Genomic DNA, 13,206 nt, shown 5'->3' with positions numbered 1-13,206 from the left:
ATAAGTTTTTTTTCTATGCTTAATCTCTTCACTGTTTTCACTAGCCCTCTAACCCCTCTCCTCTTTGAATGCTTTCAATCTGTTCTTTAAGCTTGTTTTTTTTTTTTAATTATTAGGTTCCTTTTAAAATGAACCCCCAGTTCTCATGAACTCTGGGGTCAGTGGGCCTGAGTTCTGAGGATCTACAATGCTGGGCAAGTTAACTTCTCTAGGCCTCTGTTTCTTCAGATGTAAAAATGGGGAACTAATAGTCTCTGCTTTACAAGGTTGCTGTGGGGATGTGATTACTTAGCACACACAATGAACTTAGCACGCTTTCTGACATGCAGGGAACATTTATTAAAGGGCTCTCGTTAACAATTGTTTACTATGGAGGTCGGTGTTGTTATTTTTGGTGAAGAAAATACAGCATGACAATGTTCAGTTTTCTCTGGCTCCAAATGTCATAATCTGAAGCACAATGTAATAGCTAATGACATGGAACATTTACACAATGTCATACTTGAAAATAAACACCTGCAAAAATAAATATGTAGCATTCATCTAGCTTTGTAATAAGATCTCCACAGCAAGAAGACTACATATAAGAGTGAAAGCCTGTGGAGAGTCCAAAATGTTTACTAAGATCACCTCTGGAGGCTGTTTCAATATTTCTATGCCTTTTTCTATTTTGTTTTTTAACAAATGCTTTTTATGGTCAGGCAACACTAAATGCTATTAAAATATGATGCTGCTTCAGAATGAATAGCATAATAGTAATAAAATAAGAGAAACACAGGGCTGACTGAAGAATTAAATGGTCCCCTTTTGCTTTTCTGCACTGAAGATCCTGATGATGCCTACACCTGATATTCTTTACTGAGGTTAAGGTTTCTTCCTTTCGGTGATAAGAGTGTATGTGATGACTGTGTGTGTATGGGAGGGAGGGGAATAAATCTAAGCGAGAGGCTACATTTGATTTTATTTGTGGGGACTAGAAGACTCAGAAGCAGATAGATGTGCCTGATATTTAGGTAATGGCCTTAAAGAGTGACAGTGGACGAGTGACTGCATTTCCATGGCTGTCATAAATTCTGGTCAGTCAATAAAAGTCTGTAAGTAAACAGCTCTCTAGGAAAAAGACCCTAACTTTTTTATTTTTTTACCTTTTGGTGTGGTCACATGATTAGTTACTTGTTTCAGAACAGTAATGTTTCAGAACACCCTTGTAAAAAGCACAGCGGCTCTACATGTTTCGCTTCTCTTTAAAAAAAAAAAAAAGACGAAACGTCTGAAAAAATAAACTCCTCATTGCTGCACCAGTGCGCGTACGTGTATTTTTAAAAATAACTTACACTTTGTTTCCTGGGTTTCTCTCCCCAATTCTTCCTTAGTAACTTCTCATTAAACTTACTGGGTTGATCAAATCATATAGATTTCAAGTGTTCAATTCTTTGACACATCATCTGTTGATTGTCTTCTTAGTTTCTAGTGAACCTTGTTTCAAAATAATTAGGACTAATTTTCTCCCGGGTAACACATAAAAGCACAATAAAAGTTCAATATTAAGAGTAGGGAGTATTATGAAAAATTACTAGGTAAAGTGTTATCTCTTCTTTCCACCATTGAAAAGTATATGGTCTATGTCCTTCCTGACTTCCTTTTTTATGTTTCATACATATTATACCAAGTGTGAATCATCAGTGACCCCTAGGTTGCCAAATGGTAACTTCCCTGTTCTGTCTTCTTATGTGACATTTAAAGGAATTCAACACTGTGACCAACTCTTTCCTTTCCCTCATCTTTGTGACCTCACATACTCTTATTTCCTGCTATTCACTGCCCACCTGTCAATCACCAGTTAGCACCCTTTCTTGTTAATTTCACACATGCAACTCCCTAAGAGAAATCTCAACTCTGGTGACTAATCAGCAACTAAAATCTACCAGGGAACAGATCTCTGTAGTTCCTCTATTAGAGGAAGCTAATGATCCTCTATTAGAAGCAACTCTACAGGGGAAACGGAGCTTTTTCTATTTCTGAAAATGGCAATGATGTCCCCTGGAGCCTAAACTATACCCTAGGAAATGTTTTCTACTTATTCTCTTCCTTTCTTACTAAATGCTCAGTTCATTACAAATCATGCTGAAGTTGGCACTAAAATCATCTCCAGGGGGGACCTTTTTCTCTGCATCCCCACTGAGAGCCACCTGCTGCAAGCCAGTGTCAGCCAGCACCTTGTACCATGAGGCGTCCATCTTTGACTCTCATGTTGATGGGAACATTTTCTCTTATAAGAGGTCTCAATAAACTTCCCATGCTTTAAAAAATTTATATTTAAGGCCTGTACTGTGCTCTATAGAATCTTATGGAATTTAGACAATCCCTAAACTTTTGGATTTCATCTGCTCTTCCACTTACTACCTCTGTGCATACCAGCAACCTTGCTGTTCCCTGAGGCTATTAGGGCTTTGTCTGTTGCAATGGCTTCCTCTGAAATGCTCTTCTCCCTGGCATTTTCCTGGCCAGTGGTTGTCATCAGTTGCAGCTTGAGCATCTTCTTGAAGAGGACTTTTCCCAGTATACATTCTGACGTTGACCCCTGTTGCCCCTGCAGTATTATATTAGCCCATTCAATTCACTTCATACTACAGGTGACTCTCAAACAACATGAGCTCGAACTGTGTGGCTTCACTTAGACGAAAGTTTTATATCATAAACGCAGTCAGCTCTTTGTATCCATGGACCTTAGCATTCCCAACCTCAGATGGAAAATACTATTTGCGGTCCATGGTTAGATCACCTGCGGATGCAAGAGTCAACCGTAGAGTTGAGAGTTATGCATGGATTTCCACCTGCAGAAGGCAAGGGTTAGGCACCCCACACCTGCCATGCTGTTCAAAGGTCAATGGTACTTATCATTGGAACTCATTCCTTTTGATTTAGTTGTTGTAAAATAATAACAGATAGCATACTGTCTGACTCCTTCACTCGGTGATAAACTTTATGAACTCCAAAATCCTCTAGTTTTTCGACATTGTATCACAGATGCTAGTACACACCTTGTACAATACAGGTGTTTAGTAAATACATTTTTAATAAATAAGTTATCAGTATGTCAATATATACCAGCCCCTGTGTGTTAGAAACAAATTAATAACAATGTGAACTTTGTAAAATAACTTACATTTTAAGAGGCAAACAGCGTCAGCATTTCACAAACGGAAATATTAATGAATGGAAAGAATCAGGGCAAAAGTCAGAACATACCGAGGTTCAAACTGAAGACCAGCTTGGCTCTTTTCAGCTCCAGAGTGATGTAATCCCCCTGTTGGCCTTCCCCGTGCAAGATCACCCCTTCGCTCTCGGTGGTTTTAAATTTCAAGGCGATGACGTCCTTCAGTGTTTTCATCTTCTTGTTTCTGAATCTATAGGGTAGCACCACGTGGCCATCAAAGTTGATAACATCAGCCCCTAAAAATAAGGAAAATAAAAATAACGCTACAGTTCAGTGATTGCACAATGACATCTGGTTGTGAGTACATCCTTTTCCAACCCGGGTCTGCACAGAAAAAAAAAATGAGAAAGGAGTGTTTGTTTTTTTCTCTGAGAAATTTGGAGTCCTGGATTCTTGTTCTATTTCTTCTTTTGGTTTATTGTGTGCCCTGAAGTGAATTATACGGAAAGTCGTCATAAAAAAAAATGAGCACAGACACCAATATCAATATAAAATGTTACTTCAACTGTAATTATGTGTAATAACATAAATGCTATCAATGATTTATAGACTTCAAATTTTAACTTGGGAGTCCAGAGTTTATGGGAAAGAAGTCAAATTTTTAATTCCCTGCAGGGTAATGAGATTCTAATGCCTTCCTTTTAAAATGAGGCTAATTCTTAGGATTTTTAAACATACATTTTACTTACAAATTAGCTTTACTTTGACAGAAGATGGAAAGCCCTTGAAAGTCAGTCAGGGTTTGACGGTCTACTCACTCACTAATGCTTTTTCTATCCTACAACATTTTGGGTAAACTTTACGGTAGCACTCAGAGTTTATAGTGACTTGAACTTTAAGGAGCTTCTTACCATTTGCTGCTGGGCCTTGTGTCTGCCTGAAATTTCTTGTTGGCTCCTTGCCTGTAGAATGGAGAACTGCGCTACTCATCGTCTGGACTACATTGAGCCTCAGACATAAATGAGTTAAAAGAACACATATCTAATCTATCCTGTGGCTATAAGAGTTCTAATTGGACTTTAGGGAATTGCACTGGAGACAAAACTGTAGAAACTTTTTAGACGTATTTACAACTTTGCCACCATCCTCAAACAAAGACGATTGTGGGGATTTGTTTTAAACTGCTACTTTGTTTACCTCAGAAATAAAATGGGATGATTGAATTTATTGTACTCTATTGGTTATTGTGTTTCTAATCCAAGGGGTCAATCTTTGAGTACGAATAGAAACTTAGTTCCCATAATTAGACCTTTGTCATTAAAAGTATTTTTTAAAATCCATTCATGTGGCTTTTAATTTGAAATCACGGAGAACCTAGTCAAACTGGGTAGCTCTAATTACTTTCCAATCACAAGACTATCAGTTGGGATAAGCGTGACAGAAGGAGACGTGACTTGGGGTGGTGGATACACAATACAGTCTACAGATGATGTAGTACAGAACTGTACACTTGAACTTATGTAATTTTATTAACCAATGCCCCTCCCAATAAATTCAAGAAAAATAAAAAACAAATAAAATGAAAATAAGAAGTGAAAAAAGAAAGTAAGTTTAAATTCCTTCTTCAAGTCATTAACAGACTTTGAATCCTTTAAAAATATTTATCCCATTATCTCAAAATATTTACATTAAAAAATAGTTCAGAGAATTCTTGCATTCTAAAAAGTTCAGAGAGAAAATTATAACTTTGCAGTTTAAGTTAAAATTCTAATAGTCAGTTCTTTACTGCCCATAAAAAAAGACTTTCTTAATCAACAGAATTCGGTTCTCTGAGAGTGTGAATCACAGAGGTTTATTTTACTATGGGGGAAAAACACTAGCCATTAAATTTTGGTTTCTGCTCACAGTGCAAAGCCAATTAGACTTTGGTTTAATCAACTATACTGTCGCAGCTGAATTCTAAGTGAAATATCTTTATCATCTGTGATGAGAAATAAAAGAGAGAAAAACTGAAATTTGATGATCAGAGCCAGGTTGAATTTATAATCCCATTGTCACTGGTAGATATTACTTTTTTTTTGTCTTGAAACATGCATCAATGAAAGTCAGAAGGAAGGGATAAATTCTGAACTCTAGAAAGTAACTCTGCACTCAATTTCCTATCAGTGACAATTGAAGAACAGACACATCATGCTTTTATACACCATCCATATATATTAATTGACATAATGTATTTCCTGCTCATCTCTCAGGAGGCAAATGTTCCCTGAGCTTAGATAGAAAGAAAAAGATACCCCACCTATCTCTTCTTCTAAACCAAAATCTATATTCAGTCTCAGGTACAGGATAGTGACTTAGGCAAATGTTATCTTTCTTCCCTACATGCAGGGCAAAGGAAAATGTGGCAGAAAGGATGGGGACAGTTGACTTCTTCAGCCAGTAAGTCCTAGGATATTAACTAACATGGACACTATCCAAACAGATTAAGCCTCATCTTATACCTGGTCAGCAGTGAGTTGAGAAACATACATAGTGCTTATCATGTTATGAAATCAAAGGTGTTCTTTTCTGAATGAGTTAAATACTTGCACAGTGTCAGTTAGTTGGCTGTGATTTTAGAGTTTGCCATGAAATTACAACATTCCTAGAAATAACTGATGCTATATAATGTATTCCTACATATATACCATGCACTTTTAAAAGAGTCTTGGGTATTGTAACATCCAGAATTGAGTTCAATTTCCTACAAAAATACCTTCAAATTTCATTTGACATCTAATAATATGTTCTGGTTATTCATGGGCAAGTCACCGCCCTGCCCACCCTCCCCCCTACCCCATAATACTGACTTGCTTATCACCTCCTAGAATTAAGTTTTCTGTGCAGTGATTAAGTACGTGGTTGCCCTGTTTAAGCAAGCTGAGCAACAATAACAGATAGTCACAAAGTGACTGCAAAATCACAGAGCTTCCTCAACCGTGTTTCCAACAATAACTCAAGAGAGCTAGCTGGTCATGTGCCTGATTCATCAAATCAACACCCTAGAAAGCATTAGTTGTCATTGTTGTTGTTTTTAAATTCATTGTTACTTACTCTGCTTTCTGAATTTGGAGAAGATATTTCAGGGAAGTTCTTACCCTCTATTCAAATCATTACAACCTTAGCGACTGGAGAGAGCTCCTCCCGGTTGGTTCCTGTCTCTCTTTGCCACGCCTTCTCTGGCTCCACCCCCTTCCTTCTTTCTCTTCTCCCTTTTTTCTCTCTCTTTCTGGCACTGCAGATCCTGTATTCTTCTGCCTTACACTTAGAATCAGCCACTTCTCTGAGGAGACCCTATTCCTTGGTTGTAGAACAGTATTAAGAAGTAGGCAGGTTTATTTTTTGTTCGTTTGTTTCCTTTGCTTTTGTGTAAAGCAAACAATACATTCCCTACATATAAATATACTTGTAATTCATCTGTATGATATATTCTCCTGCACAAATAACTAAATTAATGAGAAGAGAAACAGAAACACGAAAGTCTCCTTGTAATCTATTTCACAAGTATTTGCTATGTTTTGAAGCACTTTTCATTTTAATCAAATGCTTTTGTATACACCATGACTTTTAAAAACAGTATTAATAATTGTTAATATTTAATTCAGTGACTACTGATTACTAATTAAATGCACTGAAGTATCACAACTACTGAAGGTTTTAACTGTCAGAGAAAAAGAATGATAATATCAAGCTACATTTGTGTGGTGAAAGGGAAAATTCATACCATTACTAATTGACTTGGTATTATTCACTTGACAGACATTAACTCGGGTGGGACATAGTCTATCTCATCCCCTCTGCACACGATTTTTATCTGATTTTTTTCTTTTAATTCCCTGCCTTGTATTTCGATAAAGTATCTGTGGTTTAAATCTAAATCAACAGTTAAAACATATTTCAAAATTGACTAACAGCTAATTCAGAGTAATAGCATCAAATGAGTTTTTTCTAGATAGCTTTATTTATTTATTTATTTATTTATTACTGAATTTATTGGGGTGACATTAGTTAATAAAATTATATAGATTTCAGGGGTGCAATTCTATGATACATCACCTGTAGATTGTATTGTGTCTTCACCACCCCAAGTCAGTTTCCTTCACCATCTATTCCTCCTTTATCTTCCTCTACCTCCCCCACAGCCCTTCTCTCTGGCCATCACCACACTGTTGTCTGTGTCTGAACCCTTTTAGAAATGGTGACTCTGAAAAACCTCTCCAACTTCGAGAGAAATAAAACAAAACAAAAACAGTAAAAGCTCTGTCTTGAAGGTCAGCATCCCATGTTTTATGCAATATTTCTTCCTAGAATGTGTTGTTTTGTCCTTAAGTGCCTGCCAACTCATGCTAGCACCACAAGAGTACCAGGAGTCTGATTTCATTTGCCCATAAAATTTGGACTCCGCTATGTAATTACCTGGATGACTGAGCCACATGACCTTCCCCAGGCATACAGAACTCTACCTGTCCAACTTCATAACTCTTTCTCTGGGGCCCCCGGGTGTCTGTTCTTAGGACAGAGAGCAGGGACTTTAGTGAGCCTCTCCCTTCCTCATGCTCCTGCAGCCAGCTCACAGTCCTGTAAAATCAGTGTGCCTATGTTGCAAACACAACGCTTATGTTTTATATGTACGACCGCCACGCTACCAGCATCTCCCTAACTGTCTATTGCGTTAACATTGTTAATGTACATTTCCCATCTCCCCATCTAATTTTCCTCGACTCCGTTCTCCACACAGAAGCTAGAGAGATCTTTCCGAAGTTAACATGTTTTTTTGCAAAAAGCTCTTCGGCATGGCCTGCAACACCCTCGAGGGCAGACAGACCTGCCTTCTCCCCACACCCCACACCAGCACACCGTGGTGCCATCTACCACGTGCCTTTCCGGGTGCTACGCTCATTCCATTCCACAGCTAATTTTAAAATCTAGTTCGAGTTTAGCATCCCCCAAGGCTCGCCTACTAGAAAAGCCACCTTGTATGAAGCAGCCCTTGCTTGTGGTCCCAGGGTGCCCTTGGACAGATTACCGTGTCCCTTCTCATCTCACATGGAAATGGAAATGATCTCTCTATGGCACGGATTTCCTCTGTGGAGCTTACACTTTCTTAAAGTACAGACTCTGCATTGTCCCACTTTGTATTTCTGGCACAATAAACACCTGCTGCATAATCGGTGTTCAGGCAAGGTAAGAGGACATTCCAGGGTTCTCATTCTCCTTCTAAACCATGCCTAGTGAATGCGGTTCTCTTCGTAAGAGTGCAGACTTAGGCAGCATTTAGTGTATGCATTTATTGAAATACAATAATGGCAGGGTTCTGATGAGAATAAGCCATTTAAAACACTGAATGGTTTTACACTAGTCATACTGGATTTATTTGTTTAAAAGTCAAAGACGAAAACCAACTTTAGTGTGAGTTTAAATGCAAAATATATGTATTCCTTTTTGTTGACGACAGTTAAGGAAAACTTGCCTATTCAAACACTAAAGTTACTAAGTTTTAGACACCTTTTTAACCAAGAAATTTTACGCTAACTTGAGATATTTACTGATATTCTATATTATTCAATGAAGAAGAAAGATGGCTTTACCATTACATATATTTTATTATTGGATTATGTCATGAAAAACTATAATATATAATGAGCCGCAATTAGCTAATCACCTGATAGGCTCACTTGAACAAAACACAGGGAAATATTAGTAATATTAAGAATTATATTATTCAACATGAAAATACAAAAAGAATACCACCAAGACTCTCCTTGCTTCCCCAAAATGGTAATGTGTGTGTGCACATGCACACACACACACACACACACACACACACACACACACACAGAGGATATCAGAAATACAGAGTGATCCACTTCTGAGAAGGGTTACAGCTCTAACACATCAGATAATACAGGGATAATAGGCAATTTCTGAAAATTAGCCTAAAATCTATTTGTAGGAAATCCATATGGAAGCTATTTTTATTTTTGTAAATCAAAAAGTCCAATAAATCAGACTTGCCATCTCTATGACAACATAGCTTGTTTACTGAAAATAGCTCTACAGCTTTTGACCATATAACTAACATCCAGATTTCTGTTAGGGAAAAACCAATCTAGAGTTCTAAATCCTGAGTAAATATTCCCCAGGTGAGGAAAGGAACCAGATCAGATTTAGGAACTTGTCTTTGGGGCACTGTTTTCATGGTAATTTGCATAATGCTGAGGAAAAGACAGTAACGATCCAGACTAGTAAGAGGGACTGGTGGACGTATTTCGGATAATAAGGGAGGGACCCTTTATCCACCTGTCACAATCTGAAGGTAAGCAGTAAATCTGGTGTTATGGATGGATGGTCAGAATGCCACTGGTTCAACTACATGCTTCCTGGACCATGAGAAAGCTGACATCACCTTACTTCCTTAATAAATGTCCTGTTCAGCATCTCTTTATCTCCGTGGAAATGAAGGCTGTACTCTGTTTCTGGGTCTACATTGAGAGAAATTCAAACATTGACATTTTAAGGACTTCTCTGAGTATAAATAGCTTTTGTAACAGCATTCTATCTGTCACACCTTGGGAAGCATATAAATTGTTAGGATTGACCTAAACAGTCACAAATATGAACTGTAGAAAGTTGAAAATAGGATACGTAGGCACAGTGTCAAAATGGATCCCAGTTCCGAATTCTGTTTCTTTCTTAATAGCTCTCTCGCTCTCCCCAAGCCTCTCCCAACCTTTCCTGGAATTAATGGGAATGTGTGACATTTGTTTGCCCTTACGTCTTCTGAATTCAAAGTGATCCTCTTATTGAGGCTGCAAAATTCTGCCACTTCACCTCAAGGTGTCAAATTATTCTACTAGCTCAACTCTTCTTCAAAAGAAAAGGTGAGATATCACCAATAGGAAACCTTGGTTTATGTTAGGAATGGAAATTTAATGCGTAAATCATACAGAACAATATCTAAAGTCCTTAAGGTAAAAGAAACCAAGTCAGTTCGCTCTTCGGGCCCAAATGAAGCAAGGGAGCACGCAGTCTTACATTCCCTTTGGTGCCAGAATGAAGCATCTCTTCTTCTGCGTGACTTGGTCAAGCTTACAAAGGACTCTATACTTATTTAATTTTGGATTTCAAATCAGATTTCAGATTGGCAGAATTCTAAATTATAGGGCATATTCACATTTCCTGATTAATTTGGCACATTATCAGTAGGAAATCTCCAAAGGCAATTTTTATTTTTTTATTTTTTTGTATTTTTCTGAAGTTGGAAACGGGGAGGCAGTCAGACAGACTCCCGCATGTGCCCGACTGGGATCCACTCAGCATGCCCACCAGGGGGCGATGTTCTGCCCCTCTGGGGCATTGCTCTGTTGCAACCAGAGCCATTCTAGCGCCTGAGGCAGAGGCCATGGAGCCACCCTCAGCGCCCGGGCCAACTCTGCTCCAATGGAGCCTTGGCTGCGGGAGGGGAAGAGAGAGAGAGGAAGGAGAGGGGGAGGGGTGGAGAAGCAGATGGGCGCTTCTCCTGTGTGCCCTGGCCGGGAATCGAACCCCGGACTTCCGCACACCAGGACGATGCTCTACCACTGAGCCAACCGACCAGGGCCCAAAGGCAATTTAAAACATAAAATCCAGGAACACTGAAACGAGTCACTCTTGGGTGACTAGTTTGAATAGTTAGTTGATTTATAGGCAGAAAGGGGTTGAGGGAGGGTGAGGAGGGGAGTAAAGAGGGACAAATATTTGGTGATGACAAATGATTTAACATTGGATGATGGGCACACAACATAATCAACAGTTCAACTGCTATAGAAATATTTACCTAAAACCTATGTACTCTTATTGATCAATGTCACCCATTAAATTTAATTTTCTAAAAAAATTGATTTACAAAAGATCAAAATTTGCACACTGAAGTAAAAAACTATATTCTAAATGACACATACTGTTAATTTATAAAAAGGAATTATAAAAAAGTGTATATACAAATGTACACTCAAAACCTAAATAATCTTATTAACCAATGTCACCCCAATAAATTTAATTAAAAAGTAAGATAAAATAAAACTAAAAACAAAACAAGACAAAAAAATGTGTTTTTCTTCTCTAATTTCTAGTTTTCTAATTTTAAAACTTCCAATTTTGAAAGTTACCACAGAGTGGCTGTAATAGTTATAGAAAAATATCTTTTTTTTTGCCATTAAACTTTCACTGTCCCATAGAGATCCTTTTCCATTTCCCCAAATTCAAGTGAAACTTCTTTTCCAAAATTTGGAAGACCTGTTTGATAACTTGATCAATCTTTCCCTCTTGAAATTTAGACAAGTTTTGGAATATGAATTAGGACAATGAAAGTCAAAGTGCAGGGGTTAAGGAAGGTCATGAATTCAAAGAAGAATTTTTTGTGCACAGTCTAAACTCTGCTCTCAAAAATTTGTTGCACTCCACTAAAAAGACGGTCCTGTTCCTTTCAATGGATTTTTTTTCTTTTAAAGCACAGACAGCCATTGTCACTATCTGCTAAACTTTGTGTTTAAATTGTTCTTCCAATAATGAAAATCAATGCTGTTTCTGTGATATCCATTTTATTGCAGAATTCATTTAAAAATGAAATAGAATGCATCTAAGTTCACTTGTATCCCTACACACAGACATGTGTAAGTGTATGTACATAAACCGTCTTATACACAGACCCACTTCTGTGCTGGGCTGGCCAAACCCAAAACAATGGCTACAGATGTTTTTCTTGGGCATCCTCCTGTTTCAGTGACTGTTCACTCCTCCTTACCCATTCAACATGCTAACAGGCACACTGCAGAATATCTGAAAAAATAAGTCACATGAAAACAAGTATCTAATGACGCTTAACACTTGAAAGACTTTATTGGAAACAGCACTTGAAGGGATTGAGAGACCCCAAGGAGTGGAGGAAGAGTTCCTGAAGCTTTCGAGTTCCACCAGGTCGATAGCAAGGGACTCGCTGGAACGGTGAGAACGCGGAACCGCAGCCCCTCTCTCCATGACAGCGTCCCTCTCGATCACAACAGAGGCAAGAAAAGTTATTCCCGGTATGAAAGGGTAGCAGAGGCAAAAACGAGCCCTCTTGTTAAAGTTCAGCAATATACTTTACTGAGGTTTCGCCTGCACCTGCTTTAACAATAAACTTCTATCCAGCTAAAAATGAAATCAGGGCCCTGGTCAATTGGCTCAGGGGTAGAGTGTCAACCCAGCGTGTGAACGTCCCAGGTTGATTCCCAGTCAGGGCACACAGAAAAAGTGACTACCTGCTTCTCCCCCTACCCTCTCTCCCTCTCCCACAGCCATGGCTTGAATGGTTCAAGCAAGTTGGCCCCAGGCTTGAGGATGGCTCCATGTCCTCTCCTCAGGCACTAAAATAGCTTGGTTGCCAAGCAACAGAGCAGTGACCCCAATGGACAGAGCATCTCCTGGTAGGGGTCTTGGTGGGTGGATCTCAATGGGGGCACATGCAGGAGTCTCTCTGCCTCCTCACCTCTCACTTAATAAAATAGATAGATATAAAATCAGTTATTTCCCAGACAAAAATTTCTCGGTAGCATTAGACAAATGAGGAAGTCTGAGATTAATTATTTCCTGTGACCATATCAAAAAGAGAACAGTCAGAATATGTTCTCCTGTTACTAAGGACAAAAGTATGAAATTGCTCCGTTATTTTTCTCTTATCAGTTTCATTCCATTGCTTCCCTTTTCTTCTTTGTGTCTTCCTCTTGTTTCTTTTCTTTAAACTCATACTATTCGTCAAATCTCTTCTCTTTCAAAACTCGTTAAGCCAAGAGCTTGCCCCTTCTTTCCTATTTAAACAATGTGATTCAGTATTTTCATTATATTCCCATTAAAATGCTCCTTTGATAATATCCCTATTAATTTTTTTTTTTAGAGTTTATGCCATTGATTAGTATTAAAGTTGAAAACATTATAATGAATTTTTTTGGGAAACTGCTTTTCAGTGGCACGCCTCATTGGGTTTCTTACCATTT

General features: G+C 38.3%; 1 protein-coding gene across 1 annotated transcript in view; it reads right to left on the bottom strand.

The window, feature by feature from the left end:
* Positions 1-13,206, bottom strand: part of CNTNAP2 (contactin associated protein 2) — a 1,312,105-nt gene that overhangs the window by 702,133 nt on the left and 596,766 nt on the right. The window contains exon 5 of the mRNA XM_066362952.1: positions 3,250-3,453. Within this exon, the coding sequence (XP_066219049.1) occupies positions 3,250-3,453 (204 nt within the window). The remainder of the gene's footprint in view (positions 1-3,249; positions 3,454-13,206) is intronic.

Source organism: Saccopteryx leptura, chromosome 2, assembly GCF_036850995.1.
Source record: "Saccopteryx leptura isolate mSacLep1 chromosome 2, mSacLep1_pri_phased_curated, whole genome shotgun sequence".
Taxonomy (NCBI): Eukaryota; Metazoa; Chordata; class Mammalia; order Chiroptera; family Emballonuridae; genus Saccopteryx; species Saccopteryx leptura.
The sequence above is the reverse complement of the archived record's forward strand: the minus strand, read 5'-3'. Positions and strand labels throughout refer to the sequence as shown.